Genomic DNA, 27860 nt, shown 5'->3' with positions numbered 1-27860 from the left:
ACTGTGCACTTAAAATGGTTAACACTACCAGTTAAAGACAAGACAAGGAGTGAAGGCCAAGTCCCATGGGTAGGCCTGTGTGCTGGGAGCACAGGTGGCCGGGATGCACAAGAAGCCACAGCTTGTGACTCCAATGCTCCAGACTAGACCACTCACTTCAGATCCTGCCTGAAGCAGTGGCCACCTCAGGAAGGCTGGGCCAGTGGGGTCAGACTAAGGAAAACTATGATGAGGAAAGAATGTGAAATAAGAAAGAAGAGGAAATAGTACATTTGCTTCTTTTTGCAAAATGAAACAGGGAGAGTACCAGGCCTTGGCATTGTAATCCCAGCGATTTAGGAAGCTAAAGCACTCAGATCACAAATTCAAGGTCAGCCTCAGCAGTTTAGTGAGGCCCTAAGCAACTTGGTGAAGGCTTGTCTCCAAATAAAATAGTGATAGAGCATCCCTGGGTTCAATCCCTGGGACTTAAAAAAAAAAAAAAGAAAAGAAAAGAAAAGAAAGAAAGAAACAAACACAGGCAGGATAGACCAGAAACTTAATTCCAAAAAGTAACACCTGGGTACATAGGGGCACTGTGTATGGCTTCTGAATGTGAATGAAATTCCTTTGAGAATACCTTTTAAATAATTTTGACTTAATTTTGGGTTTTGATCTTTGCAAATATTCTACATAGTCAAAACTAATTAAAATGGCGATGATAGGAAAAAAATCTAAAATTGAATTCAAATTGAAACAGAATTAACCTAAAAGTATGTTGAATTAGTAACATGACCCTATTGTAAAAAGTAACTCAGGCAACTTGGACATAGTACTTTAGGATTAGTAGAATACTTCCAAAGAACACAAAGAAACTTGCTACATAGTAGGTTTGTTGTTGATAGCCATGTCAAGTTTCCAGTCTAAAATTCTTTCCCATGTGTTTTAGGGTAGAGCAGGTAAGTAAACATACTGATTCTGGGAATTAGGGTTCTTTTGGAGAAAGGAGATAAAAATGTGGTATAGAAAAGATGAGGAAGGACCCTGTGGTCTTGGGATTTAAGTTGGAAGTGTCCGTATCATTGATTATAAAAATATTGCAGGTCTAGGTTCAGTGACATGTACCTATTATCCAGGTGTTGTGTACCAAATCCTTAGAGAAATAAATGACTTATTCCAGGCTTTCAGCAGGCAAAGTCTGAGGTAAGTGCAAATTTTCTTGTACCAGAAAACAAGAAAGGGACCAGAAATTGATGGAGACATATCAGCAAAAGAACCACCTAGAGGGGTTCCCCCTGGCCAGACCGAGACATTTTGAGCATCAAAAAACAATAATGATGTTGTCGTTTGGTGCTGCTTATCTGTAATATCAGTTACTCAGGAGATAGAGGCAGTACAATTCAAAGTTTGGACCCATACTGGGCAATTTAGCAAGATTTTAGCCGCTTAGCAAGACCCTATCTTAAAGTAAAAAATAAAAGACTGAACTGTAGCTTTAGAGTGCCTCTGAGTTTAGTTTCCAGTACTGCAATAAATACATGAGTGAAATCAATAAAAATAATAACCCATTACAGGTTAACACAAATGGCATTTGTATGAAATGTGACTGCTTCTAAAATAAAACTGGTGGGGAGAGCGGCCTTGTTTCACATTTCTGCAGTCTGAGGAGAGCTGCACCTTGCCTGATTCTACAGTCCATCTGCTGTGTCATGGAGCTCCTGGAAGCTGCTGCACATTTGTGAGAGTGAGCAGAAGAGGAGCAAAGTGTGTCCCAGAATGCCACAAGATTTGTTTGATCTTGCAGGACACCCCTCCCTGGAACACCAGGGTCCCTAGGAGTCCCTGCATCCCATGTCAGGCCTGCCAGAGTGATGCACAGGCTTGGCTACGGCAGTGGCTCGGGGCCACCAGGGCTCTGCAGTGCTGCTGCTCCTGGTCTCCAGCTGCCTGTGGAGAGCTCCTTCTGCAGTGCTCAGGCATGGTTGGCCTTCAATCCGAGTCCTGTTCAGTGCTATTCTTTTCCCTTAACTCTGCTAAATCGATCTAGGCATCAGCCCCTCCTGGCTAGTGCCTCGAGACCTCTGGGCTGCAGAAGGGCCTTGTCTAGCCACACAGAGGCCTGGGCCCGTGGCGCTTTCCAGCCTCAACTTGCCATGCTCTCTTTTTGCACTCAGGGTGATTTAAGTCCCTCAGGTGAGGCAGTGTGCAGCACACCACTCAGCAGGCTGCTCCTACTCACCATCCACCTCCACTCCCAGATGCTCTTGGTCATCCCTCTGAATGTTCTTTGCATTTGTCTTCTGTTTTAGATTTCTGTCAACTTGTTCTGTGGAAGGCACACCCACTTACTCTCCTCTGTTCATTCTTTCAATGGAGTTAATCATAATTTTGGTTATGGTAGCATTCTGTCTATCAAGATTTGATTATAGATCTTGCTCACGGCCAACTCATGGGGTGTGCTGTGATCACTTCCTTTCTTGTACAACCTTTCGCTTTTCCAGGAGTTAGTAATCACCTGTGTTTTCTTTCTTTCTCTCTCTCTCTCTTTCTTTTTTTTTAAAGTTGTCAATGGACATTTATTTACTTATTTATTTGATGCTGAGGATTGAACCCAGTACCTCACACATGCTAGGCAAGTGCTCTACCCCTGAGCCAGGACCCCATCCCCCCTTTGTTTTCTTGACTGGTTTTCTGCATACCCATCAGCAGCTGTCCTGGCGTCTGCGTGGGGTGTGGGTCAGCGTGGGTCTTGGACTCTTCTATCGTTGTGCTGTCCTTTCTTCCAGGTAGGTTCCTGTCTACCCCTGTGGCACTGGCCTCTTGCCTTGGGAGCACCTCTGGTTAGGCTGACTCTGCCTTGTAGGGTGGAGCAGCCACTGCCTGGGGAGGCTGGGAGAACCTTGTGCAGATGCTAGGTGACACCTGGTGCCTACCCTGTTTGCTGAACCTGGCTGGGCCTATGGTTTTGTGCTGGTCACTGTCCATGTGCAATGCCCACTTGACCCTTCCTGTTCATTTTCCAGAATGTTGATGTCTGTCTGATACTGTTTTCCAGGGGGCTTTCAGGGGATATCTGCCTGAGCACAGCCCACTCAGCTGCACCTGAGCCCTTCTCTACATCCCACATGTCCACCTGACACACTGGGCTTGGCAGTTGTGTCTTTCCTCACTAGTTCCCCAAGGCCCAGTGATCTGAGTAGAACAGGTGCTGTAAGCGGCACAAGGTAGGAACCTGTAAGCAGGTGGCATACTCTTCTGTGCCTTCGCAGCTTCTTGCCTGAAGGTGGTCTCCATGAAACCTGTCAGCACACAATCTTTTAGCCATTTTTGTTTTGTATTTTTGTGTGAATATTTTCATAGTGACAAAGTCCTTACAGGTGACTTAGGTTTTGTAGCTCTGGGATATTCCATTTTTGTTGGCCATTTGTGTTTTCGTTAGGAGATTGCCCTGTACCTCTGACTGTGGTTGCTCTTCACTTGCCTAACTGTGGCAGAACACAGTGTTCATGCTGTGACTTCCAGGCTGTCTTGGGCCTTAGAGCTACAGCTGCTTGGATGAGGAGTCAGGGTTTATTTATTTATTTATTTTTATGGTGTGGATGAACACAATACCTTTATTTTATTTATTTATTTATATATGGTGCTGGGGATTGAACCCTACTAGTACCTCACACGTGCTAGGCAAGCACTCTAACACTGAGCTACAACCCCAGCCCTTATTTTCTGTTTTGAGTTAGAGTCTCTCTGTTATTGAGGTTGACCTCAAGCTTGGATCCTTTTGCATCCACCCGAGTTGCTGGGAATGCAGACGTGGCTATTGTGTTGGACTGAGAGGGTTTCTCTGGTGTCCATAGTAGGGAGTGAGGTGAGGAGAGAGATAGCTCTTGGCTGTTTGTCTGGAATGTGTCATTTGTTTCAGGATGAGCTTTCTTGGTTGGCTGTAAAATACAACTCCTGACACTTGAACTGCATCCTGCAGGCTGGCTACCTCACCTGCTTCCCCTCTTGGACTGAGCTGCATAGAGCTGAGAGGAGTTGACCAGCTGCTGAGTGTGCTCTGCACCCTTGTGTGTGCCTAGTGAGGTGTGGTGGTTATGATATTCTGGCCAGGGTCTCTGGAAGTGTTCTTTTGCATTTAGTTACAGGACATCCATTTTCCCCATTCACAAAGTGGATGTTAAACAGAAGGACACAGAATGGTGGGCTTTGAAGCCAGACAGACCTGGTTTATCACCCCAGCTTGGCAGTTCCTTGGTTCTTCCCTAAGCAGGTATTTGCTCCTTGTACTTCTCTCTGTTGGGGATTAAATCCAGTGCTTGGTGCATTCCAGGAAGCAGTTTGTCACTGAGTGACATCCACAGCCCTGCTCAGCAAATGTTTTTGGTGTCTATTGCACCTTTCATGTGCTGGGCAGTGTTAAAGGTGGGAGAAGTAGAGTGAGCAGGACTGCCCACTTTGTCTGCCTTAAGACAGTGGGCAGGGAATCTGTCCACTGCAGACTACTGCAGATAGTGAGGGCAAAAGTGGAGTTTGTTCAAGGCGGTGTGACTTGGGACAGCCTATTCAGAAAAGCTCCCAGAGAAGAGCTTTTGTTTTCTTCTTTGAAGTGACTTCTTAACTGACATCCTGAAGCTAAGAAACATTAGTGAGGCAGAGGGTGGGAGAGGAAGGGACCTTCAAGTGGGGGTCCCAGCCCATGTAGAGGCTTCACATAGAAGAGGGGTCACTTGGGAAGAAAGGACAGAGAACCTGCAGGATGTGTGGCATACCAAGGCTGTAGGTCTCTTTCCAGAGAGTGCTTTCCAGAGCAGTGCTTTTTACCCTGGGTGCATGACTCAGGGTGCAGATGGATTTGAGAGGCCCGCCTGTGGCCTCACCATTTTCATCAGACCTGGCTGGGGGCAGTCAGGCAGAGAGCAGAGCCTCCAGGGTAACTTCCCTGCAGTGAGGTGGCCACCTTGGCTCTGGAGGAAAACCTTTGCTATTCCCAAAGCAGTGGGAGTGCTTGGACTTGGCAGTGTTGGGGGCTTCCCTGTATGATGTGACCGGTCTGTAGATCAGATGCTTCTTTGGGGCAGGCAACTCTGAGAAGACCAGGAAGATGGTTGCTGAGAAGAAGCCAAACTTCGATCCTGACCTGTGGGACATAAAGCCCACGGCTCTGCAGCTGGGGTCACCTCCCAGGGAAAGACCCAGAGCTCTGCTCCCGGCAGCCTGGCCTGCAAGTAGGAGAGGTGCCACTGGGCCTTTGTCGCTGAACTGGGTGAGCCGGTGGGTCCTGTGCCCAGCTCCAGTTGTGTGCTGGGGACACCATCCCGAAGGCATCATCTTGTTAGGTGAGGCTTCCTGGCTGTGTGCTGCCCACTGCCCAACTCAGGCCCAGCCCATGTGAAGCATCTTCAGGAAATTCTGGGCATGTTGCTGCAACATGGAGAAACTTTCCCCCCCCCCTCTCACTATGGAGCCTACCCTCTCTCATAGAGTGTCATTGTTTCCAAAGGAGCTGGAAGTTGGTTGGGGGAACAGGGCCGACTCTGCCCTGGCTGGGTTTTTGCTGTTGCTCTTTCCTGCTCACCCCTCAGTCTCCACCTGCCTGAACCACGTTGTGGGTTTTGCCACTAGGAGGCAGCAGACTTGAGAGCAGGGAGAAAGGAATTGCTTTTCTGAGAAGGGGTGGCAGGATTTGCTGGACTGTCCCAAAGCAGAGAAGTGATCTCAGAAGGATTTTTTTGCTTCTGTGGTCTTGGGTAGCATGTGTGGCCCCTGTGGGCAGGAGGTCAGGATCTACTTGCTCCCCGCAAGGTGGTCATTGAGCAAAAAGGGGAGCAGGCCGATCTCTTTCCTTTTGGGTACAGTTCCTGGGAGTTGGGAAATCACCTCTACAAACTCTCTCCCTCCTCCATCCACACTCTCACCCCTTCTTTCTCACTTGTTTACAAGGTTGTTTTCATTACATTGTTGCATCGGTTGCTTTACTAAAATCCAAGAAAAATCAAATCTAAGGTTGCTTGCTGTTGCAGATGAAAAGCTCTTTCATGAGAAGGCTGGTCTCCATCATCAGCGCTACCCTCCCTCTCCCGGTCGGCACAGCTCACTGTGGCTGGCTAGGGGAGGGCATGAAGTAGCTGGACACATCTGCCTGGTTCCTAACTCTTACGACTCCTTCCAGGAGCCCGCCTTGGGACCTTTCCACATTTCTGCAGAAGCATCAGCTAGTGAAGCTCAGTCAGCAGTAGGGGCAGCTGGCTCTCCTAGGCTGAGTGCTGCAGGGATGTGTGAAGGTTGGTAGAGTGTGTACCTTGTACCTCCTCGTACCTCCCACGAGTGAGGCCCTGCTGGGTTCAATCCCCAGCACCACAAAAACAAAACAAAACAATAACAACAAAAAACACGGCTCTTTGGTTAGCTGCTGCCTTTCTCATAATAACAAGAAACTTAAAAAGAAAAAGGAAAAAAAAAGACAAATAAAGCACATTTAATAAAAACGTGAATAATGGGAGAAAATAAAAATCCTGTCAACACTGTGAATCTCTTCAGCCTCCTAGCTTTTCAATTATTTATTTAAGACAAAACCAGAGTCATAATTAATTTAGAATTTTACCCCAGTTTAAATTAATTGTGAGCACCTCTCAACATCAGTACCTTTATTTCTATCTCACAATTTTAGTGACCAGAGAGTTTCTCCATTATATGAATGGGCATGCTAGAATGTATTTGGTTATGATTTTGTCTTGGTGTTTGGGATCCTCTATTTACTGTTATGTTCTTTCTCATAGCGGAGTCTTCCTACAGAGTTTGTACTATGTCCTTAAAAATGGAATTGCTAGAGCTGGGGATATAGCTCATTTGGTAGAGTGCTTGCCTCACAAGCACTTAAGGTCCTGGGTTCAACCCCCAGCAACCCCCCCACCCCCAAAAAAAGGAATTGCTAGAGGAATGGATATGTAGAATTTTTGAGGGGTGGGATTTGGGGATTGAACCCGGAGCACTTTACCACTAAACCACAGCCTCGGCCCTTTTCATTTTGAGACAGGATCTCACTGAGTTGCATAGGGCTTCACTAAATTGCAGAGGCTGGCCTTGAACTCATGATCCTCCCTACTTAGCTTCCAGAGTCACTGTAATTACAGGTGTGTGCCACCACGCCCAGCTAGATTTTTGAGAGGTCTTTTAATTTTTATTTTTTGCAGTGCTAGGAATGGAACTTAAAGCCACATGCATGCCAGGCAAGTTCTCTCCCTCTGAAATTCATCCCGAGCCCCAGTGCCCACTTTCCAGTAAAAAGGGACAGTCAGGGGCCTCAGGTACCTGAGGAAAGCCTGAGTCAGGGAAGATAGGAGAGAAGAAAGAGGCAGCTGACAGCACGGAAGGGAACAGAGCCAGTGCAGAGAGCAGCGGAAAGTGTGGAAAATAAAAGTGGATTCATATCATCAGGAAGGTAGAGATGATAGCACATTCAGAGAACCGAAATTAAAAGGGAAGTATCTAGCCAGAGCCAGGTGCCAATAATCCCAGCGACTCTGGAGGCTGAGCCAGGAGGATCGCGAGTTCAAGCCTAGCCTCCGCAACAGTGAGGCACTAAGCAACTCACTGAAACTCTGGCTCTAAATAAAATACAGAAAAATAGTGCTGGGGATGTGACTCAGAGGTTGAGTGCCTGCGAGTTCATCCCCGGTAACAAAACAAACAAACAAAAATATGTAACCAGGTGTGGTGACCATGCCTGTGATCCCAGCTGCTCAGGAGGCTGACAGAGGAGGGTTGTAAATCCAAGGCCAGTTTGGGCACCTTAGCGAGACCCTGTCTCAAAGTTAAAAAGGTGGTAGAGTGTCTCTGGGTGCAGTCCCCAGTACCAAAAAAGAAAGAGAACAAGCATGAATCCTGATGCATGACCTTCAGTTTACTTGCTCTAGTGGTGTGTGAAGCAGACTAGGTGGGAGTTAAGACTTCCTCTGAACTCTGTCCAGGGTCTGTGATTCCCAGTGTGGCCTGCTCTGAAGTCAGCCTTCAGGCTGTCATCACCCAGGCTTGAGAGATGAGCTTTCTGCTCAGTTTCCTTTCTAGCTTTCTAGACAGCTGGGTATAGAAAGCCAACTCTTGGAGGAAGCTGGGGTCCTCTGTCATTGTTGCTTAGCTTTCAGAAGTTCCCAGGACAGAGTGGTAACAAACATTTACTTTGTTTTATTCCTGACATGAGAATGTAGGGCAGCCTACCGTGGTGAGCAAGTGGCAGGTTATCCATGCATTATTAAGGAGATACTCTGGTGTGAGAACATGGAAGCATGTGTGTCCTTGACCTTGACTTAAACCTAGTGGACTCCGGTGCGAGGACTGAACCCAGGGCCTTGTGCTTGCACTCTACCAACTGAGCTATATCCCCAGCCCAAGACTCAGGTTTTAAATAAGTATCACTAAAATGTTTTATTAAACATCATTGCAGGCTGGGCATGGTGGCACACGCCTGTAATCTAGCAGCTACAGAGGCTGAGGCAGGAGAATCACGAATTCAAAGCCAGCCTCAGCAAAAACAAGGCATTAAGCAACTCAGTGAGACCCTGTTTCTAAATAAAATACGAAATAGGTCTGGGAATGTGGCTGAGTGCTCAAGTGCCCCCAAGTCCAATTCCTGGTTAAAAAAAAAAAAAATGTGTTGGGGGGAGGCTAGGGATCTGACTCAGTGGTTAGTGCCTCTAGGATCAATCTCCAGTGTATCCCCCAAATATTTGCATTTCTCCTCCTCCTCCTCCTCCACTGGAGATAGAATCCCAGGGGTGCTGTACCACTCAGCTGCTCCCCAGCCCTTTTTATTTTTATTTTGAGACTGGGGCTTGCTAAGTTGTTGAGACTGACCTGGAACTTGCCATCCTCCTCCCCCAGCCTTCTGAGTAAGAGTAACTGGGATTACAGACACAGCAGACTTCTGTGCGTCTATAAGAACACTACAGTTACCTCTGTTAGAATGAACCAGCTAGTACAGGCTCCCACTTGAGAGGAACCTGTCAGCACTGCAGAACCAGTGTTGCTAGTCAGCCTTCAGCGCTCAGCCTGCAGGAAGGACTGCCTGTCCCTGCTGCTTGTGGCATTTTTTTTTTTTAAATTAAAATCTTTTTTATGTTTAGTTTTACAGACTGCATTTTGATTCTTTCTACACAAATGGGGTACAACTTTTCATTTCCATGGTTGTATGCAATGTATATTCACGCCATCATGTAATCATATGTATGTACAGGGTAATACTGTCTGTTTCATTCTACTGTTTTTCCATTCCCACTCCCTCCTACCCTTTTTCCTCTATACCATCCAAAGTTCCTTCATTCTTCTCTTCTCCCCGCCACCCCCCATCGTTATATATTGTCATGCACTTATCAGAGAAAACATTTGGCCTTTAGTTTTTGGGGTTTGGCCTTAGCATGATATTTTCCACCTTCATCCATTTACCAGCAAATGCCATAATTTTATTCTTTATGGCTGAATAATATTCCATTGTGTGTATACCACAGTTTCTTTATCCACTCATCTATTGAAGGGCATCTAGGTTGGTTGCACAATGTAGCTATTGTGAATTCAATTGCTGTGAACATTGATGTGGCTATATCACTGTAGTGTGCTGATTTTAAGTCCTTTTAGTATAAACTGAGGAGTGGGATAGCTGGGTCAAATGGTGGGTCCATTCCAAGTTTTCTGAGGAATCTCCATACTGCTTTCCAGAGTGGCTGCTCCAATTTGCAACTCCACCAGCAGTGTATGAGTGTGCTTTTTTCCCCACATCCACACCAACACTTATTATTGCTTGTGTTCTTGATAATAGCCATTCTAATTGGAGTTAGATGAAATCTTAGGGTGGTTTTAATTTGCATTTCTCTAATTACTAGGGATGATGAGCACTTTTTCATTTATTTGTTGATCACCTGTATATCTTCTTCTGTGAAGTGTCTGCCCATTTCCTTAGCCATTTATTGATTGGGTTCTTTGTATTTTGGGTATAAAGTTTTTTAAGTTCTTTATAAACTTTGGAGATGAGTGCTCTGTCTGAAGTGTGTGTGGAAAAGATTTTCTCCCACTCTGTAGGCTCTCTTTTCACATTATTGATTGTTTCCTGTACTGAGAAAAAACTTTTTAGTTTGAATCTATCCCATTTATTGATTAATGCTTCTATTTCTTGTGCTATGGGGGTCTTGTTAAGGAAGTCAATTTGATAATATTAATTCTGCCTTTCCAAGTCCTAAGCCGACATGATGGAGATTGGGGCCTACTTTTTTTCTATTTGGTGAAGGGTCTCGGTCCTAATTCCTAGATCCTTGATCCATTTTGAGTTGAGTCTTGTACACAGTGAGAGATAGGGGTTTAGTTTCATTTTACTGCATATGGATTTCCAGTTTTGCCAGCACCATTTGTTGAAGAGGCTATCTTTTCTCCATTGTAAGGTTTTGGCACCTTTGTCTAGCATGAGGTTACTGTACTTATGTGGGTATGTCTCTGTGTCTTCTACCCTGTACCACTGGTCTACCTGTCTATTTTGGTGCCAGTACCATGTCATTTTTGTTACTATTGCTCTGTAGTAGAGTTTAAGGTCTGGTATTGTGATACCTCCTGTATCACTCTTCCTGCCCAGGATTGCTTTGGCAATTCTGGGTCTTTTGTTCTTCCAGGTGAATTTCATGATTGCCTTTTCTGTTTCTATGAGAAATGTCATAGTGATTTTAATTGGAGTTGCATTAAATCTGTATAGCACCTTTGGAAGTATGGCCATTTTGACAATATTAATTCTGCCTATCCAAGAACATGGGAGATCTTTTCATCTTCTAACGTCTTCCTCAGTTTCTTTCTTCAGCGTTCTGCAGTTGTCATTGTAGAAGTCTTTCACCTCTTTGGTTAGATTGATTTCCAAGTATTTTTTTTTTTTTTTGAGGCTCTTGCAAAAGGAATTGTCTTCCTGATTTCCCTTTTAGATGTTTCATCGCTTATGTATAAAAATGCTTTAGATTTATGCGTGTTGATTTTATGTCCTACTTTTTTGCTGAATTCATTTATGAGGTCTAGAAGTTTTCTGGTGGAGTTTTTTGGGTCCTCTGAATAGAGAATCATGTCATCAGCAAATAGTGACAGCTTGAGTTCCTCTTTTTCTATTCATATCCCTTTAATTTCTTTAGTATGTCTAATTGCTCTGGCTTGTGTTTCAAGGACGATGTTGAATAGAAGTGGTGAAAGAGGGCATCCCTGTCTTGTTCCCATTTTTAAAGGGAATGCTTTCAGTTTTTCTCCATTAAGAATGACGTTGGCCATGGGCTTAGCATAAATAGCCTTTACAATGTTCAGGTATGTACCTACTATCCCTAATTTTTCTAGTGTTTCGAGCATGAAGGGGTGTTGTATTTTGTCAAACGCTTTTCTTCATCTGTTGAACTAATCATTCTTAACCTTAAGTCTACTGATGTGATGAATTATATTTGTTGATTTCTGTATGTTGAACCAACCTTGCATCCCTGGGTTGGACCCTGCTTGATCATGGTGCACTATCTTCTTAATGTTTTTGTATGCGATTTGCCAGAATTTTGTTAAGGATTTTTATGTCTGTATTCATCAGAGATATCGGTCTAAAATATTCTTTCCTAGATGTGTCTTGATTTGTCTTTGTCTGGTTTTCGTATCACAGTGATACTAACTTAATAGAATGAGTTTTGAAGGGTTCCCCCTTTTCTATTTCCTGGAATACTTTGAGGAGTATTGGAATGAGTTCTTTGAAGGTTTGTAGAACTCAGCTGAGAATCCGTCTGGATTCTCGCCTTGGGCTTTTCTTTGTTGGTAGGCTTCTGATGACTTCTTCTATTTCATTGCTTGAAATTGATCTGTTTAAATTGTGTATGTCCTCCTGGTTCAGTTTGGGAGGAGCATACGTCTCTAGAAATTTGTCGATGTCTTTGATATTTTATATTTTGTTGGATCTCTGTCTGTTTGTGGCATTTGACACTACTGTTTTCATGTACTGTCAGGGGAAATCCAAATTGGGTGACTTCAGACCATACCTGCACTAGTAGCTGAGAGACTGCCTGTCAGTGTGTTCCCTGCTGCCAGGGAAAAAATCGGCATTCCCGCACACATGGGATGTTTAAGTTGATGAAGACAAAAACAACTGCTCCGCTTGCCCAGAGAGACCCCTTAGAGTTGGGCAGCTCCAGGGAAGAGGGAGCAGTGCTGCTGTTTCTTTTCCTGTGGCTTGCTGGACCCAAGGAGCAGTGTTAACCATCCAGAGGTGATTTCTTTTCTCTGATCGAATCCACTCTTCTGGGGCATGGAGAGTGCAGCATCATGGGCAGGAGATTTGGGACTGGATGGTAATCTGAAGGAAGTAGATTTACACAGCCAAGGTTTCCTTCAAGGCTTAAGTCAGTTAAAATGCACTTCTACTCCAAAATTTTTGTCTTGCAGGAAACCAGCATAAATGTCCCATTTTATGACCTAACAAATGCTCCGCAAGCTCTTTTAGACACACATACCCTTTCTCTTTCTGTGCCTTTCCCTCTGGTTTGGTCTACTGAGCTATGTAGTTCTGTGTTTTAAAAAAGTCATTGTTTTGCATGTATGAAGGTGGAAACAGTAAGCCACAGACATCATGTTATTCTTAAGTATAAATATTTAAGTCTGTTTTTGAGAGTGAAGTATGTTTTAAAAAAAAATGACATACCATTATAATATCCAAAGTGAAGTAAAACAAAAAGCAAAACAATTCCTTAATGCCACCATGGTTTTGCCAGTGCTGCCCTTTTGCACCTGCTGCCCCTGCCCAGGGTGCCACCTTGCGGGTGCCCCATTCCTTCCACACTGCTGTGTTCCTTGCCTGGTCCTGGAGGTGATGCTGACTTACACTGAGAATAACAGCTTTGTGCATTTAAGATACTCGGAGGTTGCTTCCAGAGGTGTTCATGAGGAAGCAGTTATTATGTACCCTTCCTGTCTCCTAAGTGCTTGCGGATTTTCAAAATGATATGAATCTTGTTTTTGCTAATTCTGTTGGGATGATTTGGGATTGCTCTTTGGGAATCTAAGTGAGAACAGCTGAAGTGGCGTTGTGAGCTTTCCTCAGGTGTGAGGGCACCTGGACTGTCTGCCCAGATTGCTCAGGGGCTTTGGGTGTGAGCTCGTCCCACTGTGCTCTTTGGGGTTCATGACTGGTGCAGCTCAGGTACTCATCATGCTCCACCATACATGCCTAACTGCGCCGAATCCCTTTAGGAAAAAGGTGGGTGAACATCAGCCAGGCTTTCAAGAGTTGCCTCTGCCACTCCAAGTAGATCCAGTGTGGTTAGGAATGGTGGAAGGAGCCCCTAAGGAGAGCTCGCCTGTTACCACCTTGGCTTCTCAGATGCCTTTGTTGAAGATGTGGCTCATGCGTGACAGTAAGGAGAGTACTCACAGGGTGGGGTGTGTCTCCCTGCACAGAATCTGTGTAGTTCCGTGCAGTTCCTTAGTAGGCTTTTCATGCCGGTCCCACATAGGCGATGATTCTGAGGTGCCCTGGGCCCACTTGCTGGGGAGGTGTGAGTTTGCTTGGACCACCCTGGTTTGTGCCTCTAGGCTGGTTTTCTGACTGTGCTGAATTTTGTAGGACTGGGCAGATTGTTATTTCTCACAGACTGATTGGAGTGTTTTGGGTTTGGAGAATTAGAACCATCCCCAAATTATCAGATATGTAGAAATTTATCTATCCTCTAAAGCATGAAGAAAGTGTAAAGTAGACCTTTAAAAGCATATACTTCGATTACTCCTTGATCGTGTGGTATGGTAACTAAAGGGTCTGCTGCTAGTTATTGTTTGAAAAGTGTTTGGTTTGGGTTTCAGAATGAACACTATTAGCAGCTTTAGTGTTGCAATTCTAGGGAATCTCTAGAACCCAGTGGCCAGTGTGGGTTCTGAAGTAGATGACTGTCCAGTAACCACTGGGACTCTGTGGAGAACTCATGTGCTTTAGGCTTTCCTGAGATAAGTTAGGCGATTGATAAAGAGCTTGAGTTCACTTTGTTTCCAAGAAATCAACTGATAAATGGACTTTGGAGCTCAGTGTCATGCTAATGTGCAGGGCCTTCTAGTCAATGGATGATGACCTCATCTTGCCAATGCTAAGGGAGAAGGGTGGACTCTGACCTGAAAGCTCACATTCTTGGGGCCAGTCAGGTCTAACTTTCTGTTGTACATGACAGATGGTGGTGGGAGGGCCTCATATGTGGTAGCTGGTCCCCCTGGGTCTCTTTTCCTGATGACCGTGAGTTTAGATCCCATCCAGGTGCTGTTTCCGTGGCGTCTGCTGGGTCCTGAGAAGGACAGCAGTGTGTGTACTGTGTGCTCTAGCTTTTTTTCCTGCCTGTCCACATGAGGCTGCCCTTCAGGGCCTGTGCCTCTGGGGTAGTCTCTCCAACTGGACTTGTGCAGTACTCCTTTCATTCCTTGTGCACCTGCGCCTGCCCTTGACTCAGCCCCAACCTGCTCCTGATACCTGTCTAGCCTGTGCAAAGCAAATGGGATCTTGTGTCTTCCAAGGACCCCTCCCCAGCCCAGCAGTTGTGTTGTGGTAGTTGGTTGCATCTGGGCCTCATCCCCAGGTTTTTGGGGTGTTTCCAAGTATTTCAGTGAATGCATCTATAGAAATTAATAGCAGTTCCTTGTTGTCATCAGATGTTCAGTGGTATTCCAGTTCAGTTGTCTGTGGACAGGGTTTTTTAAATGGGCTGTTGGGATCTGGCTGTTGCGGAGGTTCTCCTGTGCTGCTGGGTTAATGAGGCTCCTAGGTCTCTCGTTTAAGGTGTTCCTTCACCTTCCCTGACCACTCTGGCCCTGCCAGGCTTTCACAGGCTGGATGTTGCTGACTGTGCTTCCGACTGCTGAGGCGTGTTCTGTCTGTTTCTCGGTGGCTGTGCGGCGGGCTGTGATGTCTGTGAGTCCTTGCGCTTTATGGTGGCTACTTGGAGTGGGGCTTCCTTACTGCGGAGCAGGGCAAGGGCGCCCTCTGGCTCCACTACTCTGTCCCTTTTGCTGGTGGGCTGTTCTGTCAGGAAGAGCTGGCTGGGGCCACCCTCCCTTAGTGGCCCATTGCTGCCCTCATCTGGGACAGGCAGACCAGGCAGGTGACTCCTTCCTTCCTCTGCTTGTTCTCAGACTAGTGAGTAGGTTCACTGGTGTTTCCAAACCCCACCACTCCCAGCCTTTTTAGACCCTGTTTGTGATCTGGCGGGATGGGTTGTGCTTGAGGTAGTGAGGTAGTTGTCGCTAGCTCCCGCTGCCCACCTTGGTCTCTTATGGCTGGGGGAAGTCTCTTGCCTGGTTCCTGAGCTGTGTTGGCAGAACCAGCAGCAAGGAGTTTTGGGTTCTTTGTGCTTGGGAGTAACAGTGGGCTCCATGCTTAACTGGCGCAGTTCTAGAGCCTCCCAAAAGTCTGGTTTCTTTTGTGGGAAATGAAACACAAGCACCACAACCTGGGGCCATTTTGAATGGACAGATCTAAAGTTTCCATTTCTTCTTTTCTATTTTTAGTTCTAGGTGGACACAATACCTTTATTTTATTTATTTATTTATATGTGGTGCTGAGATCAAACCCAGTGCCTCACTCGTGCTAGGCAAGCGCTCTACCACTGAGCTACAACCCCAGCCCAAGTCTCTGTTTCTTTAAATACCTGGGAGTTCAAAGTGATGCTTAAAGCTGGGTGGCATGACGCACACCTATAATCCCAGTGGCTTGGGAGATTGAGGCAGAAGGGTTGTGAGTTCAAAGCTGTGAGGCTCTGTGTCTATAAAGGGCTGGAGATATGGCTTAGTGGTTAAGCATTCTTGGGTTCAATCCCCGGTACCCTCCAAAAAAAAGTGTTGCTTAAAATTCAAATTCAGATGATGGGCAACTGTGATCCAAATATCCCCCAAAGCTCACACTGAGGTGTGGTCAGCAATATGAGGGGTTGTGTGGCCATCAGCAGGTGGGTGGGTCCCGAGGCAGGCCTGGCAGCCCTTGACCACAGCAGCAAGGGTGTGCTGGGAAGCTCTTGGTGCGGTCGCTACCAGCAGTGCTGATGCTCCCGCTTTCTTCTCTACGGTCTCACTTCACTCTTGTGTGGCTATTTAAAGGGTTAAACAGCTTTTTCTCTTTGAAATTCAGGAAGCTCACCAGCGTAAGTCTTAGAGGGTCTTTGGGTGTGGGAATGGGTCTTCTCAGGTGCTGGTGTGTTCTTTCTGTCTCTGCTTGACCTTCAGTCCTGGGAGCTCCTCCAGTGGAGTCTTCCATCTGCCTGCCCCTGTGCTCCAGTTTTCCCTTCCACCTTTTGCCAGATGCTTTGCTTCAGTGCTTGTCTCTTTCTCATGAACCCTCTCTCCCTCTCGTTAAGAGCACCACCAGCGTACGTGTGGTGGAACCCGATGGCAGTGTGCAGGTCAGGGTGCTAGGGCTGATCTGACTGTCCTCTCATTGAGTTGTCCATTCCAAGAATTTCCTTGCATGAAACAGTGTAACTTGTGGTCTTTCCTGTGGCTTCTTGGCTGGCAGATTCTGGGGCTGTGCAGTGGCTGTGGGCACAAGCAGTGTCGCTATGTACTCACTGTTCCTTTCTCTGAGGTTGCTGTGTTGTACAGTGAGCTCCTGTTGCACTTTTTTTTTTTGCGGTGCTGGGGATTGATCCTGTCGCACTTTTAAAAAGGCTGCCTGCCTAATGGTCTCTCAAGGCCACCAGATCATGTCAAGTTCTTCTGGCAAGGCTTGGGGCTTTCTCCACGTCCTTGCCAGAGCTTGCCATTGTTGATTGTTTGGAGATGGGGGTCCCTCTGTGTTGCCCCAGCTGCCTTGATCTCCTGGCCATGAGTGATCCTGATCCTCCATCTCAGACTCTTCAGTAGCTGACATCACAGGCGCATGACATCAGGCCTGCCTCAGTATATGGGTTTTCTTTCCATTCTTGCAGTACTGGGGATTGAACCCAGGGACATGCTACCCCTGAGCTATATCCCCAGACCTTTTATTTATTTATTTTGTAATTTTGAGGCAGGTTCTTGGCTGAGTTGCCCAGACTGGCCTTGAACTTGGATCCTCCTTCTTTAGCCTTCCCAGTCGCTGGGATTACAGGTGTCAGCCACAGTGCCTGGTGGTATATGACTTTTTGAAGTGTAAGATATCTTTATATTTTCTGGATACAGGTCCTTTACCAGATATATGATCTTAAGTACACAGATACTTTCTCCTGGTCTGTGTCATGCCTTCTGGTTTTACTAGATGTTGTCCTTTTGTTTTTGGTACTGGGTATTGAAACCAGGGATGCTTTATCACTGAACTACATCCCCAGCCCTTATTATTTATTTATTTATTTCAAGACAGAGTGTCACTAAGTTGACCAGGCTGGCCTCCCACTTGGGATCCTCCTGTCCTCACCTCCCATACCATTGCAATTACAGGCAAGTTCCATTATGCCTGACTGATGTCTTTTGAAGTGCAGAAATTTAAAGTTTCATTGAGATCCAACTTGTCCTTGGCAGCGCAGCCCTGTCTTCTTTTTGAAGAGTGTGCCTTCCGTAGCATCCAGATGTGAACCACCCTGCTACCTTTTTGTGAGCCTGATGTCAAGGTTCTGTCTACCTCAATTACTTCCTCCCAGGAACCCAGCACTGCTGGGAAAGCCTGTCTGGGTGGCATGGTTTACACTCTGCATGAATGTTCAGACCCTTGGCAGTAGCAACCTCCTGTCCTTCCCATTGGAGTCTGGCTCTCAGCTGCAAGAGCCAGGATCTTAACTCTATGGTGCAGGATCCTCAAGGACACTGCCATCCTGTGGCTGGAGCCACTGGTAATGACTGGCGGCTGCCTCTGCCGCCTTCATCGGAGGCATCAGTGGCTCCTACTTAAGTGCTGCACCTTGTGGGCAAGCTGCCTGTGTGTACTGAGAGGGCCAAGAGCACAGTGTGTGCCCACCCCAACTTTGAGAAGGCTGTGGGTAACATATTCTCATTTGGCATTTGCAGGTGAAGGACTTAACTCAGTACTTGGATCCCAGTGGGCTCGGCGTGATCAGTTTTGAAGACTTCTACCAGGGGATCACAGCTATCAAAAATGGAGGTCAGTGGTCCCCACCACGCGCTCCACCACCTCTCCCCTTCCTGCGCTGCCCCATGACCACCTGCCCTGCTCCACTCCTTGCCAGGTTCCTTCCTGTTCTTTGCTCTCCTTACCGCTGTCCTCCAGAATTGATGGACTTAACTGCTGTCCACAGCCTTAGGGAGTTGCTGACCTTCCCTGAGGTTTTGTGATGAAGTTTTTCAGAGATACTAAAGAAGTTGCACAGGAGCACCCACATGCACTTACAGCAGCTGCTGCTGGGTTTGCTTGTCACTCCCTCATCCACTTGTTTTCATCTGCCAGTCCGTCTCTTTAATGAGGAGCACTGCACGTCAGCATGCCCTGTGCACCCCCTGGACAGCTCAGTGTACGTACCGGTATGAGTGTTTGAGAGCGTGCGCTCAGGTTTTGAGGTGCACCCGTGAAGTGTGCACACCTGAGTATGCCTGACTGTGCTCTGACAGCGCTGGGACCCGCAGACTGGCAGGGCTGCTCCTGAGTGTCATGTGTGGAAACACATCCTCCTCCACGTGCCTTCTGCCCGCCCTCGTGACGAGCCAGTCTTTGTTCTCCTGAGGCAGTTAGTGTCCCTCTGTGTGCTGTCCCCATGTCCCCATGCTGCTGCGTGGAGTAAAGCCTCTGAGGACCTCTCTGTAGTCTTTGTGTGGGATCAGTTTTCCTCTTCCTGGGAGTAGCTAGCAGCCAGTAGCCATGTGCTGGGGGAGAGCCCACTATCCTCACAGTGGTCTTACCACTTTACTTACCTGTTGCCCCTCACACTCTCCTTTTAAAATCAGATTCTGCAGCTCTGAACACTGGGCCTTCCCAAGTTCTTGTCTTCTGCTGGTGGCCTGGGGAATGGCAGTAGGGTGTCTCATTCATAGGCTCTTCCCTCCTGTTTCACGGGGGCCCATCAGAACTTGGCAGGGGACAGGGGGTCCATGGTCATTGGGCAAGTTCAATGGGCAAGTTCATTGGTCAAGTTCAGGATGACATTGGACCTCAGGTCTTCTCAGTGGCTCTCTTGTCTGTCCCCACCCCAGATTCTAGCCTGACAGTGTCACTAAGGGACTGGGTTTCCTGAAACTCCAAGTCTGCCCTGCATCCCAGTTTTATCTAGACTTGTGTGGGCACTGGGTTGGCCTTGGGCACTTCACAGTGCTCTAGCAATGGAGCGAGCAGGCGGGTAGCAGTGGGAAAACTGCTGGGCAAGCCACTGCTGCAGTCAGTGCAGCAGCCTGGACCCAGGTGCCTACAAAGCCAGCCCCAGAGCCCTCTCTGGGAAGGGTGGGAGACAGGAAGTGTGCTTACCAGCGAGGGGCCCTGGCCAGAGTTTGATTTCTCATAGCACCTTGGTATTTCTAGCAGTGTTAAAACCAATTTATCCATTTCTTACTTAGGTATGAAATAAGCCTAGTAAACTAAGATATCAAACAAGTCTAGTAAACACTTTAAGTTAGTTATTTCTGCAGAAGAAAAAACAGACAAGAAACAAAGATTTGCTAGGTCCTGCAGATAGGAGGCAGAAGAACTATCAGATTCAACTCTTCAGAAATCAAAATAGGGCCCAGCACCGATATTTACAGTATGACCCAGACATGAAAGGTTCTGTGCAGTTGGAAACATTAGGAATAGAGTCTGCCAAGATGGCGGACACGGAATTCAAAGGTTCAGGTGGTCACTTGTCCTCCATGGGGCAGATTCACTCCCACCAGTACCATTGTTCCTTTTCCCTGCTTAGGACTCTTCAGAAGAAATGAAGACCTGTACATATGGTATAAGTCCATTGTCCTTCCCTGCCCCTAAGCTTAGAATTTTTATTTCCCATTTTTTGTAGGTTCCTGTAATTAAACCCTCAGGTACTTAACCCCTGCTTCCCTTACTGGGGGTTTCTTATATACCCCAGGCCTGTGCATCCCATTTTCCTGGGCATGGTCTTGTGTTTCTGAATAGAGTCTCAGTCACACTCACACAACTTCTGGGATATCCCAACGACCAAGGAAGTAATTCTCTCTTCAGCTTAAGAATAGCTTTTCCTGCCTTGGTCCGTGCATGGAGTTACCTGGTCGCCATAGTGCTTGCTTGGGCCCTTTCCTGTGTTGCCAATCCACTTCTGATTTTGGGTCCTTGTCGGCCTCAGGGATCACAGTTTCCTCTCCCACTCCAAGGCCATTATAACAAGGCAGCAGGATGTGTCTCCTCTAAGGTGGGAGTTCCCACAATCCCCTAGGCCACAGACCAAGTTCCACTCTGGGCTCCAAAATTGTTAGAAATACCAGGTGCTGCAAGAAATCAAACACATGCTCAGAAAGTGGTTAGGCAGTAGGCTGAGTTGTGGCTCAGTGGTAGAGCACTTGCCTAGCATGTGTGAGGCACTGGGTTCAATCCTCAGCACCACATAAAAATAAATGAAATAAAGGTATTGTGTGCATTTACAAATATTAAAAAAAAAAAAAAAGGGTCAGCAGGGCAAACTTGACTTCTGCTGGAAGGGTGTGCTACTGAACCTGGCTACCAAGCACCTGTGCAGACCATCCACCTGCTTTTACCCGAACACGTGATACTCTTTGCCCTGATAGGAGGTCTGGGGTACAGTCTGCATGACTGGCTCATTTTAAAATTAGGGTAGGCAAAGAAAGCTGTAATTAAAATGGCTACAATTGGATCCAATTAAGGCTAAATACTATATTTTGAAAATGTACCACTGGACTTTCTATTTCTCACAGGGCTAAAGTGTTAAAGCACTTGCCATGTGAAGGCCCTGGGTTTGATCCCCAGCAAAATAGTAGCATATCATTTACATGTGGCTAGTGACATATAACTATCCCAGCTATCCCTAAATTAAGTTCATTGAAAAAAAAAAATGAGCTGGGGGTGGTGGTGCACACCTGTAATCCTAGTGATATGGGAGGCTGAGGCAGGAGGAATATGATTTTGAGGCCACCCTGGACAACTTAGTGAGGCTCTAAGCAACGAAGTGAGACCCTGTCTCAAAATAAAAAATAAAAAGTGCTAGGGATGTGGCTCAGTGGTAAAGCACCCCTGGGTTCAGTCCCTGGTTCCAAAAATAAAAACAAAGAAAAAATGCAATTCATTGTGAATTCTTCTTTCATCCTTTATTTTTTATTATTTTTTAAATTTAACATCTATTTTAGCTTCTAAATGTTTTTTAAAATCTTCAAACCTAATTGTAGCAGGTTGGGGAGATAGCTCAGTCGGTAGAGTGCTTGTGTTGCAAGCACAAGTCCCTGGGTTTGATCCCCAGCACCACAAAACAAACAAACAAACAAACAAACAAAACAACAACAAAAAACTAATTGTATGTGTGACAGAGAATATGGTCATTATGATTTTGCTACATTGATATTGTTCAGTTTGTTTTGTGGTCCAGTGAAGGTCAGGTTTCATGCCCATGATATGCATACTGGAAGAAATGTTGACCCTGCAGCTGAGGACTCAGGTACTATACCCAGCTGAAGCTCACCACCTCTGCCAACCTCAACTGTAGGGGGGAGAATCAAGGTGGTGGTACTGTCAGTTTGTATTTTGTGTTTGTCTGCCTTTCTGTCTTTCTCCTTTCTTTCTCTCTCTCTCACTTGGGATTGAGTTCAGGAGTATTCTACCCCTAAACCCTTTTTATTTTGAGACAAGGTCTCGCTAAATTGCTGAGATTGACCATGAGTTTGGCAGTATTCCTGCCTCAGTCTGTCAGGTTGCTGGGATTACAGGTGTGTGCCACCACACCTGTCTGTGGGTTTACCTCGTCCTTACTCTTAAGTAACAGACTGGCCCTGTGCAGGTGGCTGGGTTGGTGGTGGTAACCTAACATGGCCCCCTGGATCTGGCTTCTGTGGCGGGGCCCTTTGCAGCTCCACCCGAGTTGGGTAGAAGGGAGTGATGGGTGCATGGGGCAGGGACGGGACATGTGGACAGTGACCATGGAATAGACAGCTTCAGCCCAACCACACACACGCTTTGTACAGTGATAGTGCTTAAACCAAGTACTTATATAACCACAGATTGACCTAGTCACTCTGGAAGACCAGGTGAGGTGGAGTATTCTAATTGTCATGGGCTATGCCAGAGCCTCTGTTAGAAAGTTTAGCATTTAAGAATCATGGACGGAAATAAGACAGCATGTTTTGATGGGGAGTGGTCGGGGCCGCTTGTGCCCTCAGCCTGTCAGCACGGTCACTTGTTGGCTGTGGGCAGGTGTGGCAAATGTGTGAGAAGTGGCAGGCAGCAGTTGTGACTCCATGTGCTCTCCCTGAGCACAGTAGCTCTTCCTCAAGACTGCTTCTCTCATCACAGACACTATGGTGACCTGTCTCCCTCAGCGGCCTGCTGAGTGCTGTGCGCTGGCCTCTGCTTGTCAATCACCTTGCCCTGTCCACATGACTGGCAGTGTTCTGTTGCTAGCATGGCAGGGAGCAGCCTCAGCTGTACCCACGTTCCCTAGTCATCTCAGCGCTCTGTTGGCTGTGTGCCATGTGCGTGGCTGGTCAGGGAGAGTCCAAGACTTCCTCTGATGTGGGCAGTTGTACTGCTCAGGACTCCTGACAAAGTCAAGGCTGGGAGGAGCTGCAGCCCCTAGGGCAGTGGGTATGGGTGGGAAGGACTTGGCCCAGTAGCCAGCAGAAGATGTCTGTTGGACCCATTGACATGAACTCGGCTACTATGCTGTGGGGATACCTGGGGACTTGACTTGGGTGACTGGAAAGAGCTAGTGGTTATGCCCCGAGACACAGGATGTTGTGCCCTCACTGGCTGAGGCCGACAGCCTGCTGCAGTGAGCTGGCCAGCCCTCTGTCCATCTTCTCCGAGAGTGTGGCCCTCTAGCAGAAGGGCTGCCAGCTTCTGACCAAGGCTGTTTCCTGGGTGCTATGGGTATTAAGCCGGCAACTGTGTCCCTCACCACAGCACCCATAAAGGAGACTGCCTCCAGCACCAAGGGGCACCTTGTGCTGCTCTGATGCCCATGCCAGCCCCTCCCTGGGCTTAGCCCCACAGGACTGTTTTGATCTCATCGTTCTTGGATTCTTCACTTTAATATCTCTACTTTGATTTAATTAAAAAGTGAACGCTTCCAGCCAGTCCAGGAGTTACTCACTTGGGGCTCCAGGGAGTAGTGCTGTGTTTATTCAATGGCTAGAACATTCTGGAATAGCAGCATTCCCAGTGTCTTGGCCTAATGCATGCAGGGCTGTATGCAGGAGGTACTCCCCTCCTGAGTTCAGCCTCTGCAGAGCAGATCCCTGGCTTGGAGTAGGATCTGCAGGTGGGGCATGGGGCTGAGGTGCAGAGAAGGGGAGGGACTGCAGACATCAGGGACAGGAGGTAGACCAGATGTTCCTTGTACAGTTCTCAGACAGGTGGGCTGTGGGAGGTGGCACTGACGAGAGCTTGGATTTGACTGATGGAGGCCTGGCCCAGTCAAGCCCTGTGAGGACCATGAAGGGGACGTGGGGCACAGCAGAGAATAGGACACTATGGATCTGGACTGTCCAGACTCTGGGGACACATGCAGCACAAGTACAGACTCCTCTGCCCTGGGAATTGGCTTTCTACACATGCCGAGAGAGGAGCTGGGGAGCCAATGTCCAGGCAATGAGTGTCTGAAGGCACAGGCTTCCTGGCCGAGGTGCTATAGGATCTTCTCTGAGAGAGCCAGCCTTAGAGTTCCAGCCTAGCCGCAGCACCAGCGTGGCGGGCCTGCTCTCAGAGCTGATGTGGGCTTGGAAAGGAACCCTGGTGGGACCACAAATTTGGGACATGCTGTTGCTGGGGCTGAGGCAACCGCTTTGCTTCTCTGTTTTTTGTTTGTTTGTTTTGGTTTTGGGGTACCTAGGGATTGAACTCAGGGGCACTCAACCACTGTGCCACATCCCTAGCCCTGTTTTATTTAGAGACAGGATCTCACTGAGTTGCTTAGTCCCTTGCCGTTGTTGAGGCTGGCTTTGAACTCCTGATCCTCCTGTCTCAACCTCCCCAGCTGCTGGAATTACATGTGTGCACCACCACACCCAGCTATGTTTGTAATATTGAGACTTCATTTAGGTTTTGTTAGGGAGGGAGAGTGAAAATAAGAACAAGGCAGAGATGGTCCTGAAATTATTCCAGAGCACATATAAGCACATGAGAAAGGAAAGCATGATGGCCCAGACTGCTTTCCACAGACGCCTCTCAGACTTGCCTGGAGGCTGCGCAGCTGCCGGCACTGGGGATCCACCGAGGCTATACAGTGTGTTGACCTACTTTGCAGGGAAGTACCAGGAGATTTTACTGTCATGGCTACAGACCTTGTTTCAGAAACAGTGAGATAGGGAGGGACTCATTACAAATAGGCCATTGCTCTGGCTCACATACACCTCGGGCTCTGAAAGATTTAGGGAGATGGGAGTTAGAATTCTCACATAGTCCAACATTGTTTCATTCTTACAGAGGTAGCTGACAGAAGAGTACAAACAATTCAAACAGTACAAACTGTGCTCAGGTCTCCCTGAGACTCTAGGCAGAATCCCACCCAGTCACAGGTCCGGTAGCTGCAGTGCTGACTTGTGACACTTCTGAGTTCCAGTTGTGGAAGTGCAGGCACTCTAGCATCCGATGGTGGCAACCTGCCAGCAACAGTCTGGCCTGTCCAGTTGCCCTGGACGACAGGCCCTCCTGTGCTGGGGTTTCCAACAGGTCCATCTGTGCCAGTGCCACCTGTGTCTTGAGGTTGAGTAGTTCTGCTGCAGCTTGCTGCACCCAAGACTCAGCAGTAGGAACCTTAGTCAGCTGGATCTGCCTGAAGGGCCGGGCAAGACTGGACTGGAGGCTACATGTTCAGTCACACACCCCAGAGTGCTGCATTTAGCCCCAAGAAGACCTGTGGTTCTTGAAAGCCACAGAGGAGAATAGCATTGAGTTGCCACATGTGTAAAGGTTTGAGTTTGCAGGAAATTATTATGATTTTTATTGAGAGACATCTAGAACTGGATGGGACAGTAGCAGGCCCTTCTGCTCTGTTGTGAAGGGTCCTTGGATGCCCATTCTTTGCTTCCCCGATTACCCAGGCCTATTGGGTATGGCACCTATGTGGTGCTTCCCCACGTGATCCAGATCACATCAGGAACCTTCTCTGGTCCCCTCCAGCCTTACTGCAGAAAGCCATCCTGTTTCAGAGCTTTTCCCAGGAGAAATTGACCCTCAAGAGACTCAACTCTGCCTTTTCCATTTGTGACTGGTGTCAGAGGCTGAGTGAGTGGCTGATGTGTCTTGACACCAGGAGGTGGGAGCTGCTTTGCTGCCCCCACCCCATACTTCTTGCCTCGGCCTCGGTTCCCATGGAAGGAGGCAGGTAGGTTCTGTGGGGTCTGTGTTTGAAGAGCAGTGAATTCTGTCTGTCCCTCATGAGGCAGTAGTACTTCTTCAGTTTTGTCTGTGAAAGGGAACATGCATTGTAGAAGGTAGTCAAGCAGAAGAGGGAGGTGCAAGCTGCCAGTGAGTCCTGCTCTGGGACCGGCATGTCCTAGACTGCTTTGCGGGGCCTGCACCTCCCTGCCACCAGGTGTTTGTCTGCCAAGTCTGGATTGGTACCCGGCGCTCTGTAAAGTCTGAACTTCTGCAGGGCTTGGTGCCGTGCTCTTTCTCTTTGGCAGCGTTCTCCAGTTCTTTTGAGAAGTGAGGTTGTGCTGTTCTCCTGACACCAGTGCCCAGCCTTCAGTGGAGCCTGACTGGCTTCCTGGGGACGTGGCCTTGAGTCTCGCCCTGCTGGCCTCTCCCTCTCTCACTTCTCCCACAGCAACCCCCAGACCCTCTCTACTCCCAGCTCTATGTCACTTTGTACCTCCAGAGGCTCCTCTGGTCTCACCAGTACTGGGTCTTGTATCCACAGAACCCGATGGCCACCTGCCCAGCATGGCGCCTGCCCAGGATGAGGAGCCCCCTGCCTGTGCTGATGACTTCGATGACTTCGTCACCTACGAGGCAAGTGCTGGCCCAGGCCTGATGTGCTGCCTCTTCCTCCTTGTGCTGTGCCCTGTGCCTGGGCTGCCCCTCCCAAGGGACGGAGCTCCTGCCCGATCCATACACATAGTTGGGGGCATCTCTGTGTTGGCTGTGAGCTCCTGGGCTCTTGCAGGAGTTTCCCTTGGCCATCTGTGGAACAGAGGTCGGGTGGGCTGTTAGGGCTCTGTGTGGCAGCATTGCCACCCTTTGTACACGGCAGAAGCATGTTTGGGGATGTTGGACTCGACACCTGTGTCCTGCTCCACTGTCCACTACCTCCTGCTCACAGGTGTACCCAGAGTGGTCATGGTGATGTCTCCTTAACTTTGGGTCCCTTGTTGCCACCATAGCTAGGAAGACAGACCCCTGTAAGCATTTCCAGCAGGAGGCCAGGTAGCTAGGTCTGAAATGCTTGTTTTTTTTTTTTTTTTTATTATTGGGAAATTGAGCCTCATGTGTACTAGGCAAGCACTCTACCTACCACAGAGCTACATCCCAGCCCCCCCCCCCCTTTTTTTTTTTTTCCCCCTGTACTGGGGATTGAACCCAGGGCCTTGTGCTTGCAAGGCAAGCACTCTACCAACTGAGCTATACCCCCAGCCCTAACCCAGCCCTTTTTAAAAATCTTATTTTGAGGGCTGGGGAGATAGCTCAGCTGGTAAGGCCCTGAGTTCGATCCCCAGTACCAAAAAAAAAAAAAAAGCTTATTTTGAGACAAAGTCTCTCTAAGTTGCTAAGGCTATGCTCGAACTTAGGATCCTCCTGCTTCATCCTCCCATGTAGAATGTTTTCTATACAAAATACATGGAGCCCATAGTCCCATGCCAGCAGGCTGATGTGGGAGGATTGCTTGAGCCCAGAGTTTGAGGGCAGCCTGGGAAACAGTGAAATCCCATCTCCCCAAGAAACAAAGAACATGGAGTTAACACTAGCCCTGGTCAGCCCTCTGCTGCCTGCTAAGAGCACAGGAAACAGACTGGGCTTTGAGCCCTTCCTCTGAACTTCAGCTCCCTTGTCACATGAGAGGTGTGGCCAGTGGCATCCTGGCAGCTTCTGTAGGCTGGCACACATGGGGCCTGGGTGCCTACTGCAGTCTTTTGTGCCCCCCATTTCTGCTCTGGGAAGCTGCCCAGGTATTTGTCACCCCTCAGCAAACAAGGTTCACTTCCTGACTGACACTCTATCACTTCTGCCCACACAGATCTCTGCCACCCAGGGTTGGTCACCCTTCACAGCTTTGTTCCAGGAACCAACTGGCCAAGCCTGCCTTGGGTCCTTTGCTGACCTGTGAGCAGACTTCATAGCGGGGGACAGTGATGCTTCTCTGGTCTTTAGATCCTGATTTCTCTTTAGAATGGAGGAAACATTTCCAGGTTTGTTTTTTAGAAAAAGAAGAAAACACTACACTTCTTGTTTTGGATCAGTTTTAGGGTTACAGAATGGAACTAACAGAAGCTGTCCATTGGTATGCATGCCCTCCCCCACCGTGAGCGCCTCACACTGGTGTCCTGAGCTGGTGCCTTGTCATTAACTAGCGGACATTAATGTAGTGTGTTTTCTGTGGTTCTGACCAGGCAAGGGCATCCTACCAGGCCTCCTCCCACAGCACCTTGGAGCTGGAGCACAGTGTATCAGCTTCTCTCAGTCCTGTGTGTCTGTGTTTCTCTATGTCTTGCTTTTTTGGGGTTTTAGATGTGATTGTCAGAAGAGCAGAACTAAATACCACTGTGAACTTATGGAAAGCTTAAAAGAAAGAAAAGCTTGCACATCGTGTAATCATAAAAGTCTCATACTTTTGAGTGCAGAAGGT

General features: G+C 47.7%; 1 protein-coding gene across 5 annotated transcripts in view; it reads left to right on the top strand.

The window, feature by feature from the left end:
- Window positions 1–27860, top strand: part of Rab11fip3 (RAB11 family interacting protein 3) — a 70324-nt gene that overhangs the window by 16337 nt on the left and 26127 nt on the right. For all 5 annotated transcript variants that reach the window (XM_047533161.1, XM_047533160.1, XM_047533159.1 and 2 more), the window contains 2 exons: window positions 17965–18058; window positions 25938–26029. In XM_047533161.1, the coding sequence (XP_047389117.1) occupies window positions 17965–18058; window positions 25938–26029 (186 nt within the window). The remainder of the gene's footprint in view (window positions 1–17964; window positions 18059–25937; window positions 26030–27860) is intronic.

This window comes from Sciurus carolinensis, chromosome 18, assembly GCF_902686445.1.
Source record: "Sciurus carolinensis chromosome 18, mSciCar1.2, whole genome shotgun sequence".
Classification (NCBI taxonomy): Eukaryota; Metazoa; Chordata; class Mammalia; order Rodentia; family Sciuridae; genus Sciurus; species Sciurus carolinensis.
This window is presented reverse-complemented; position numbering and strand designations above follow the sequence as displayed.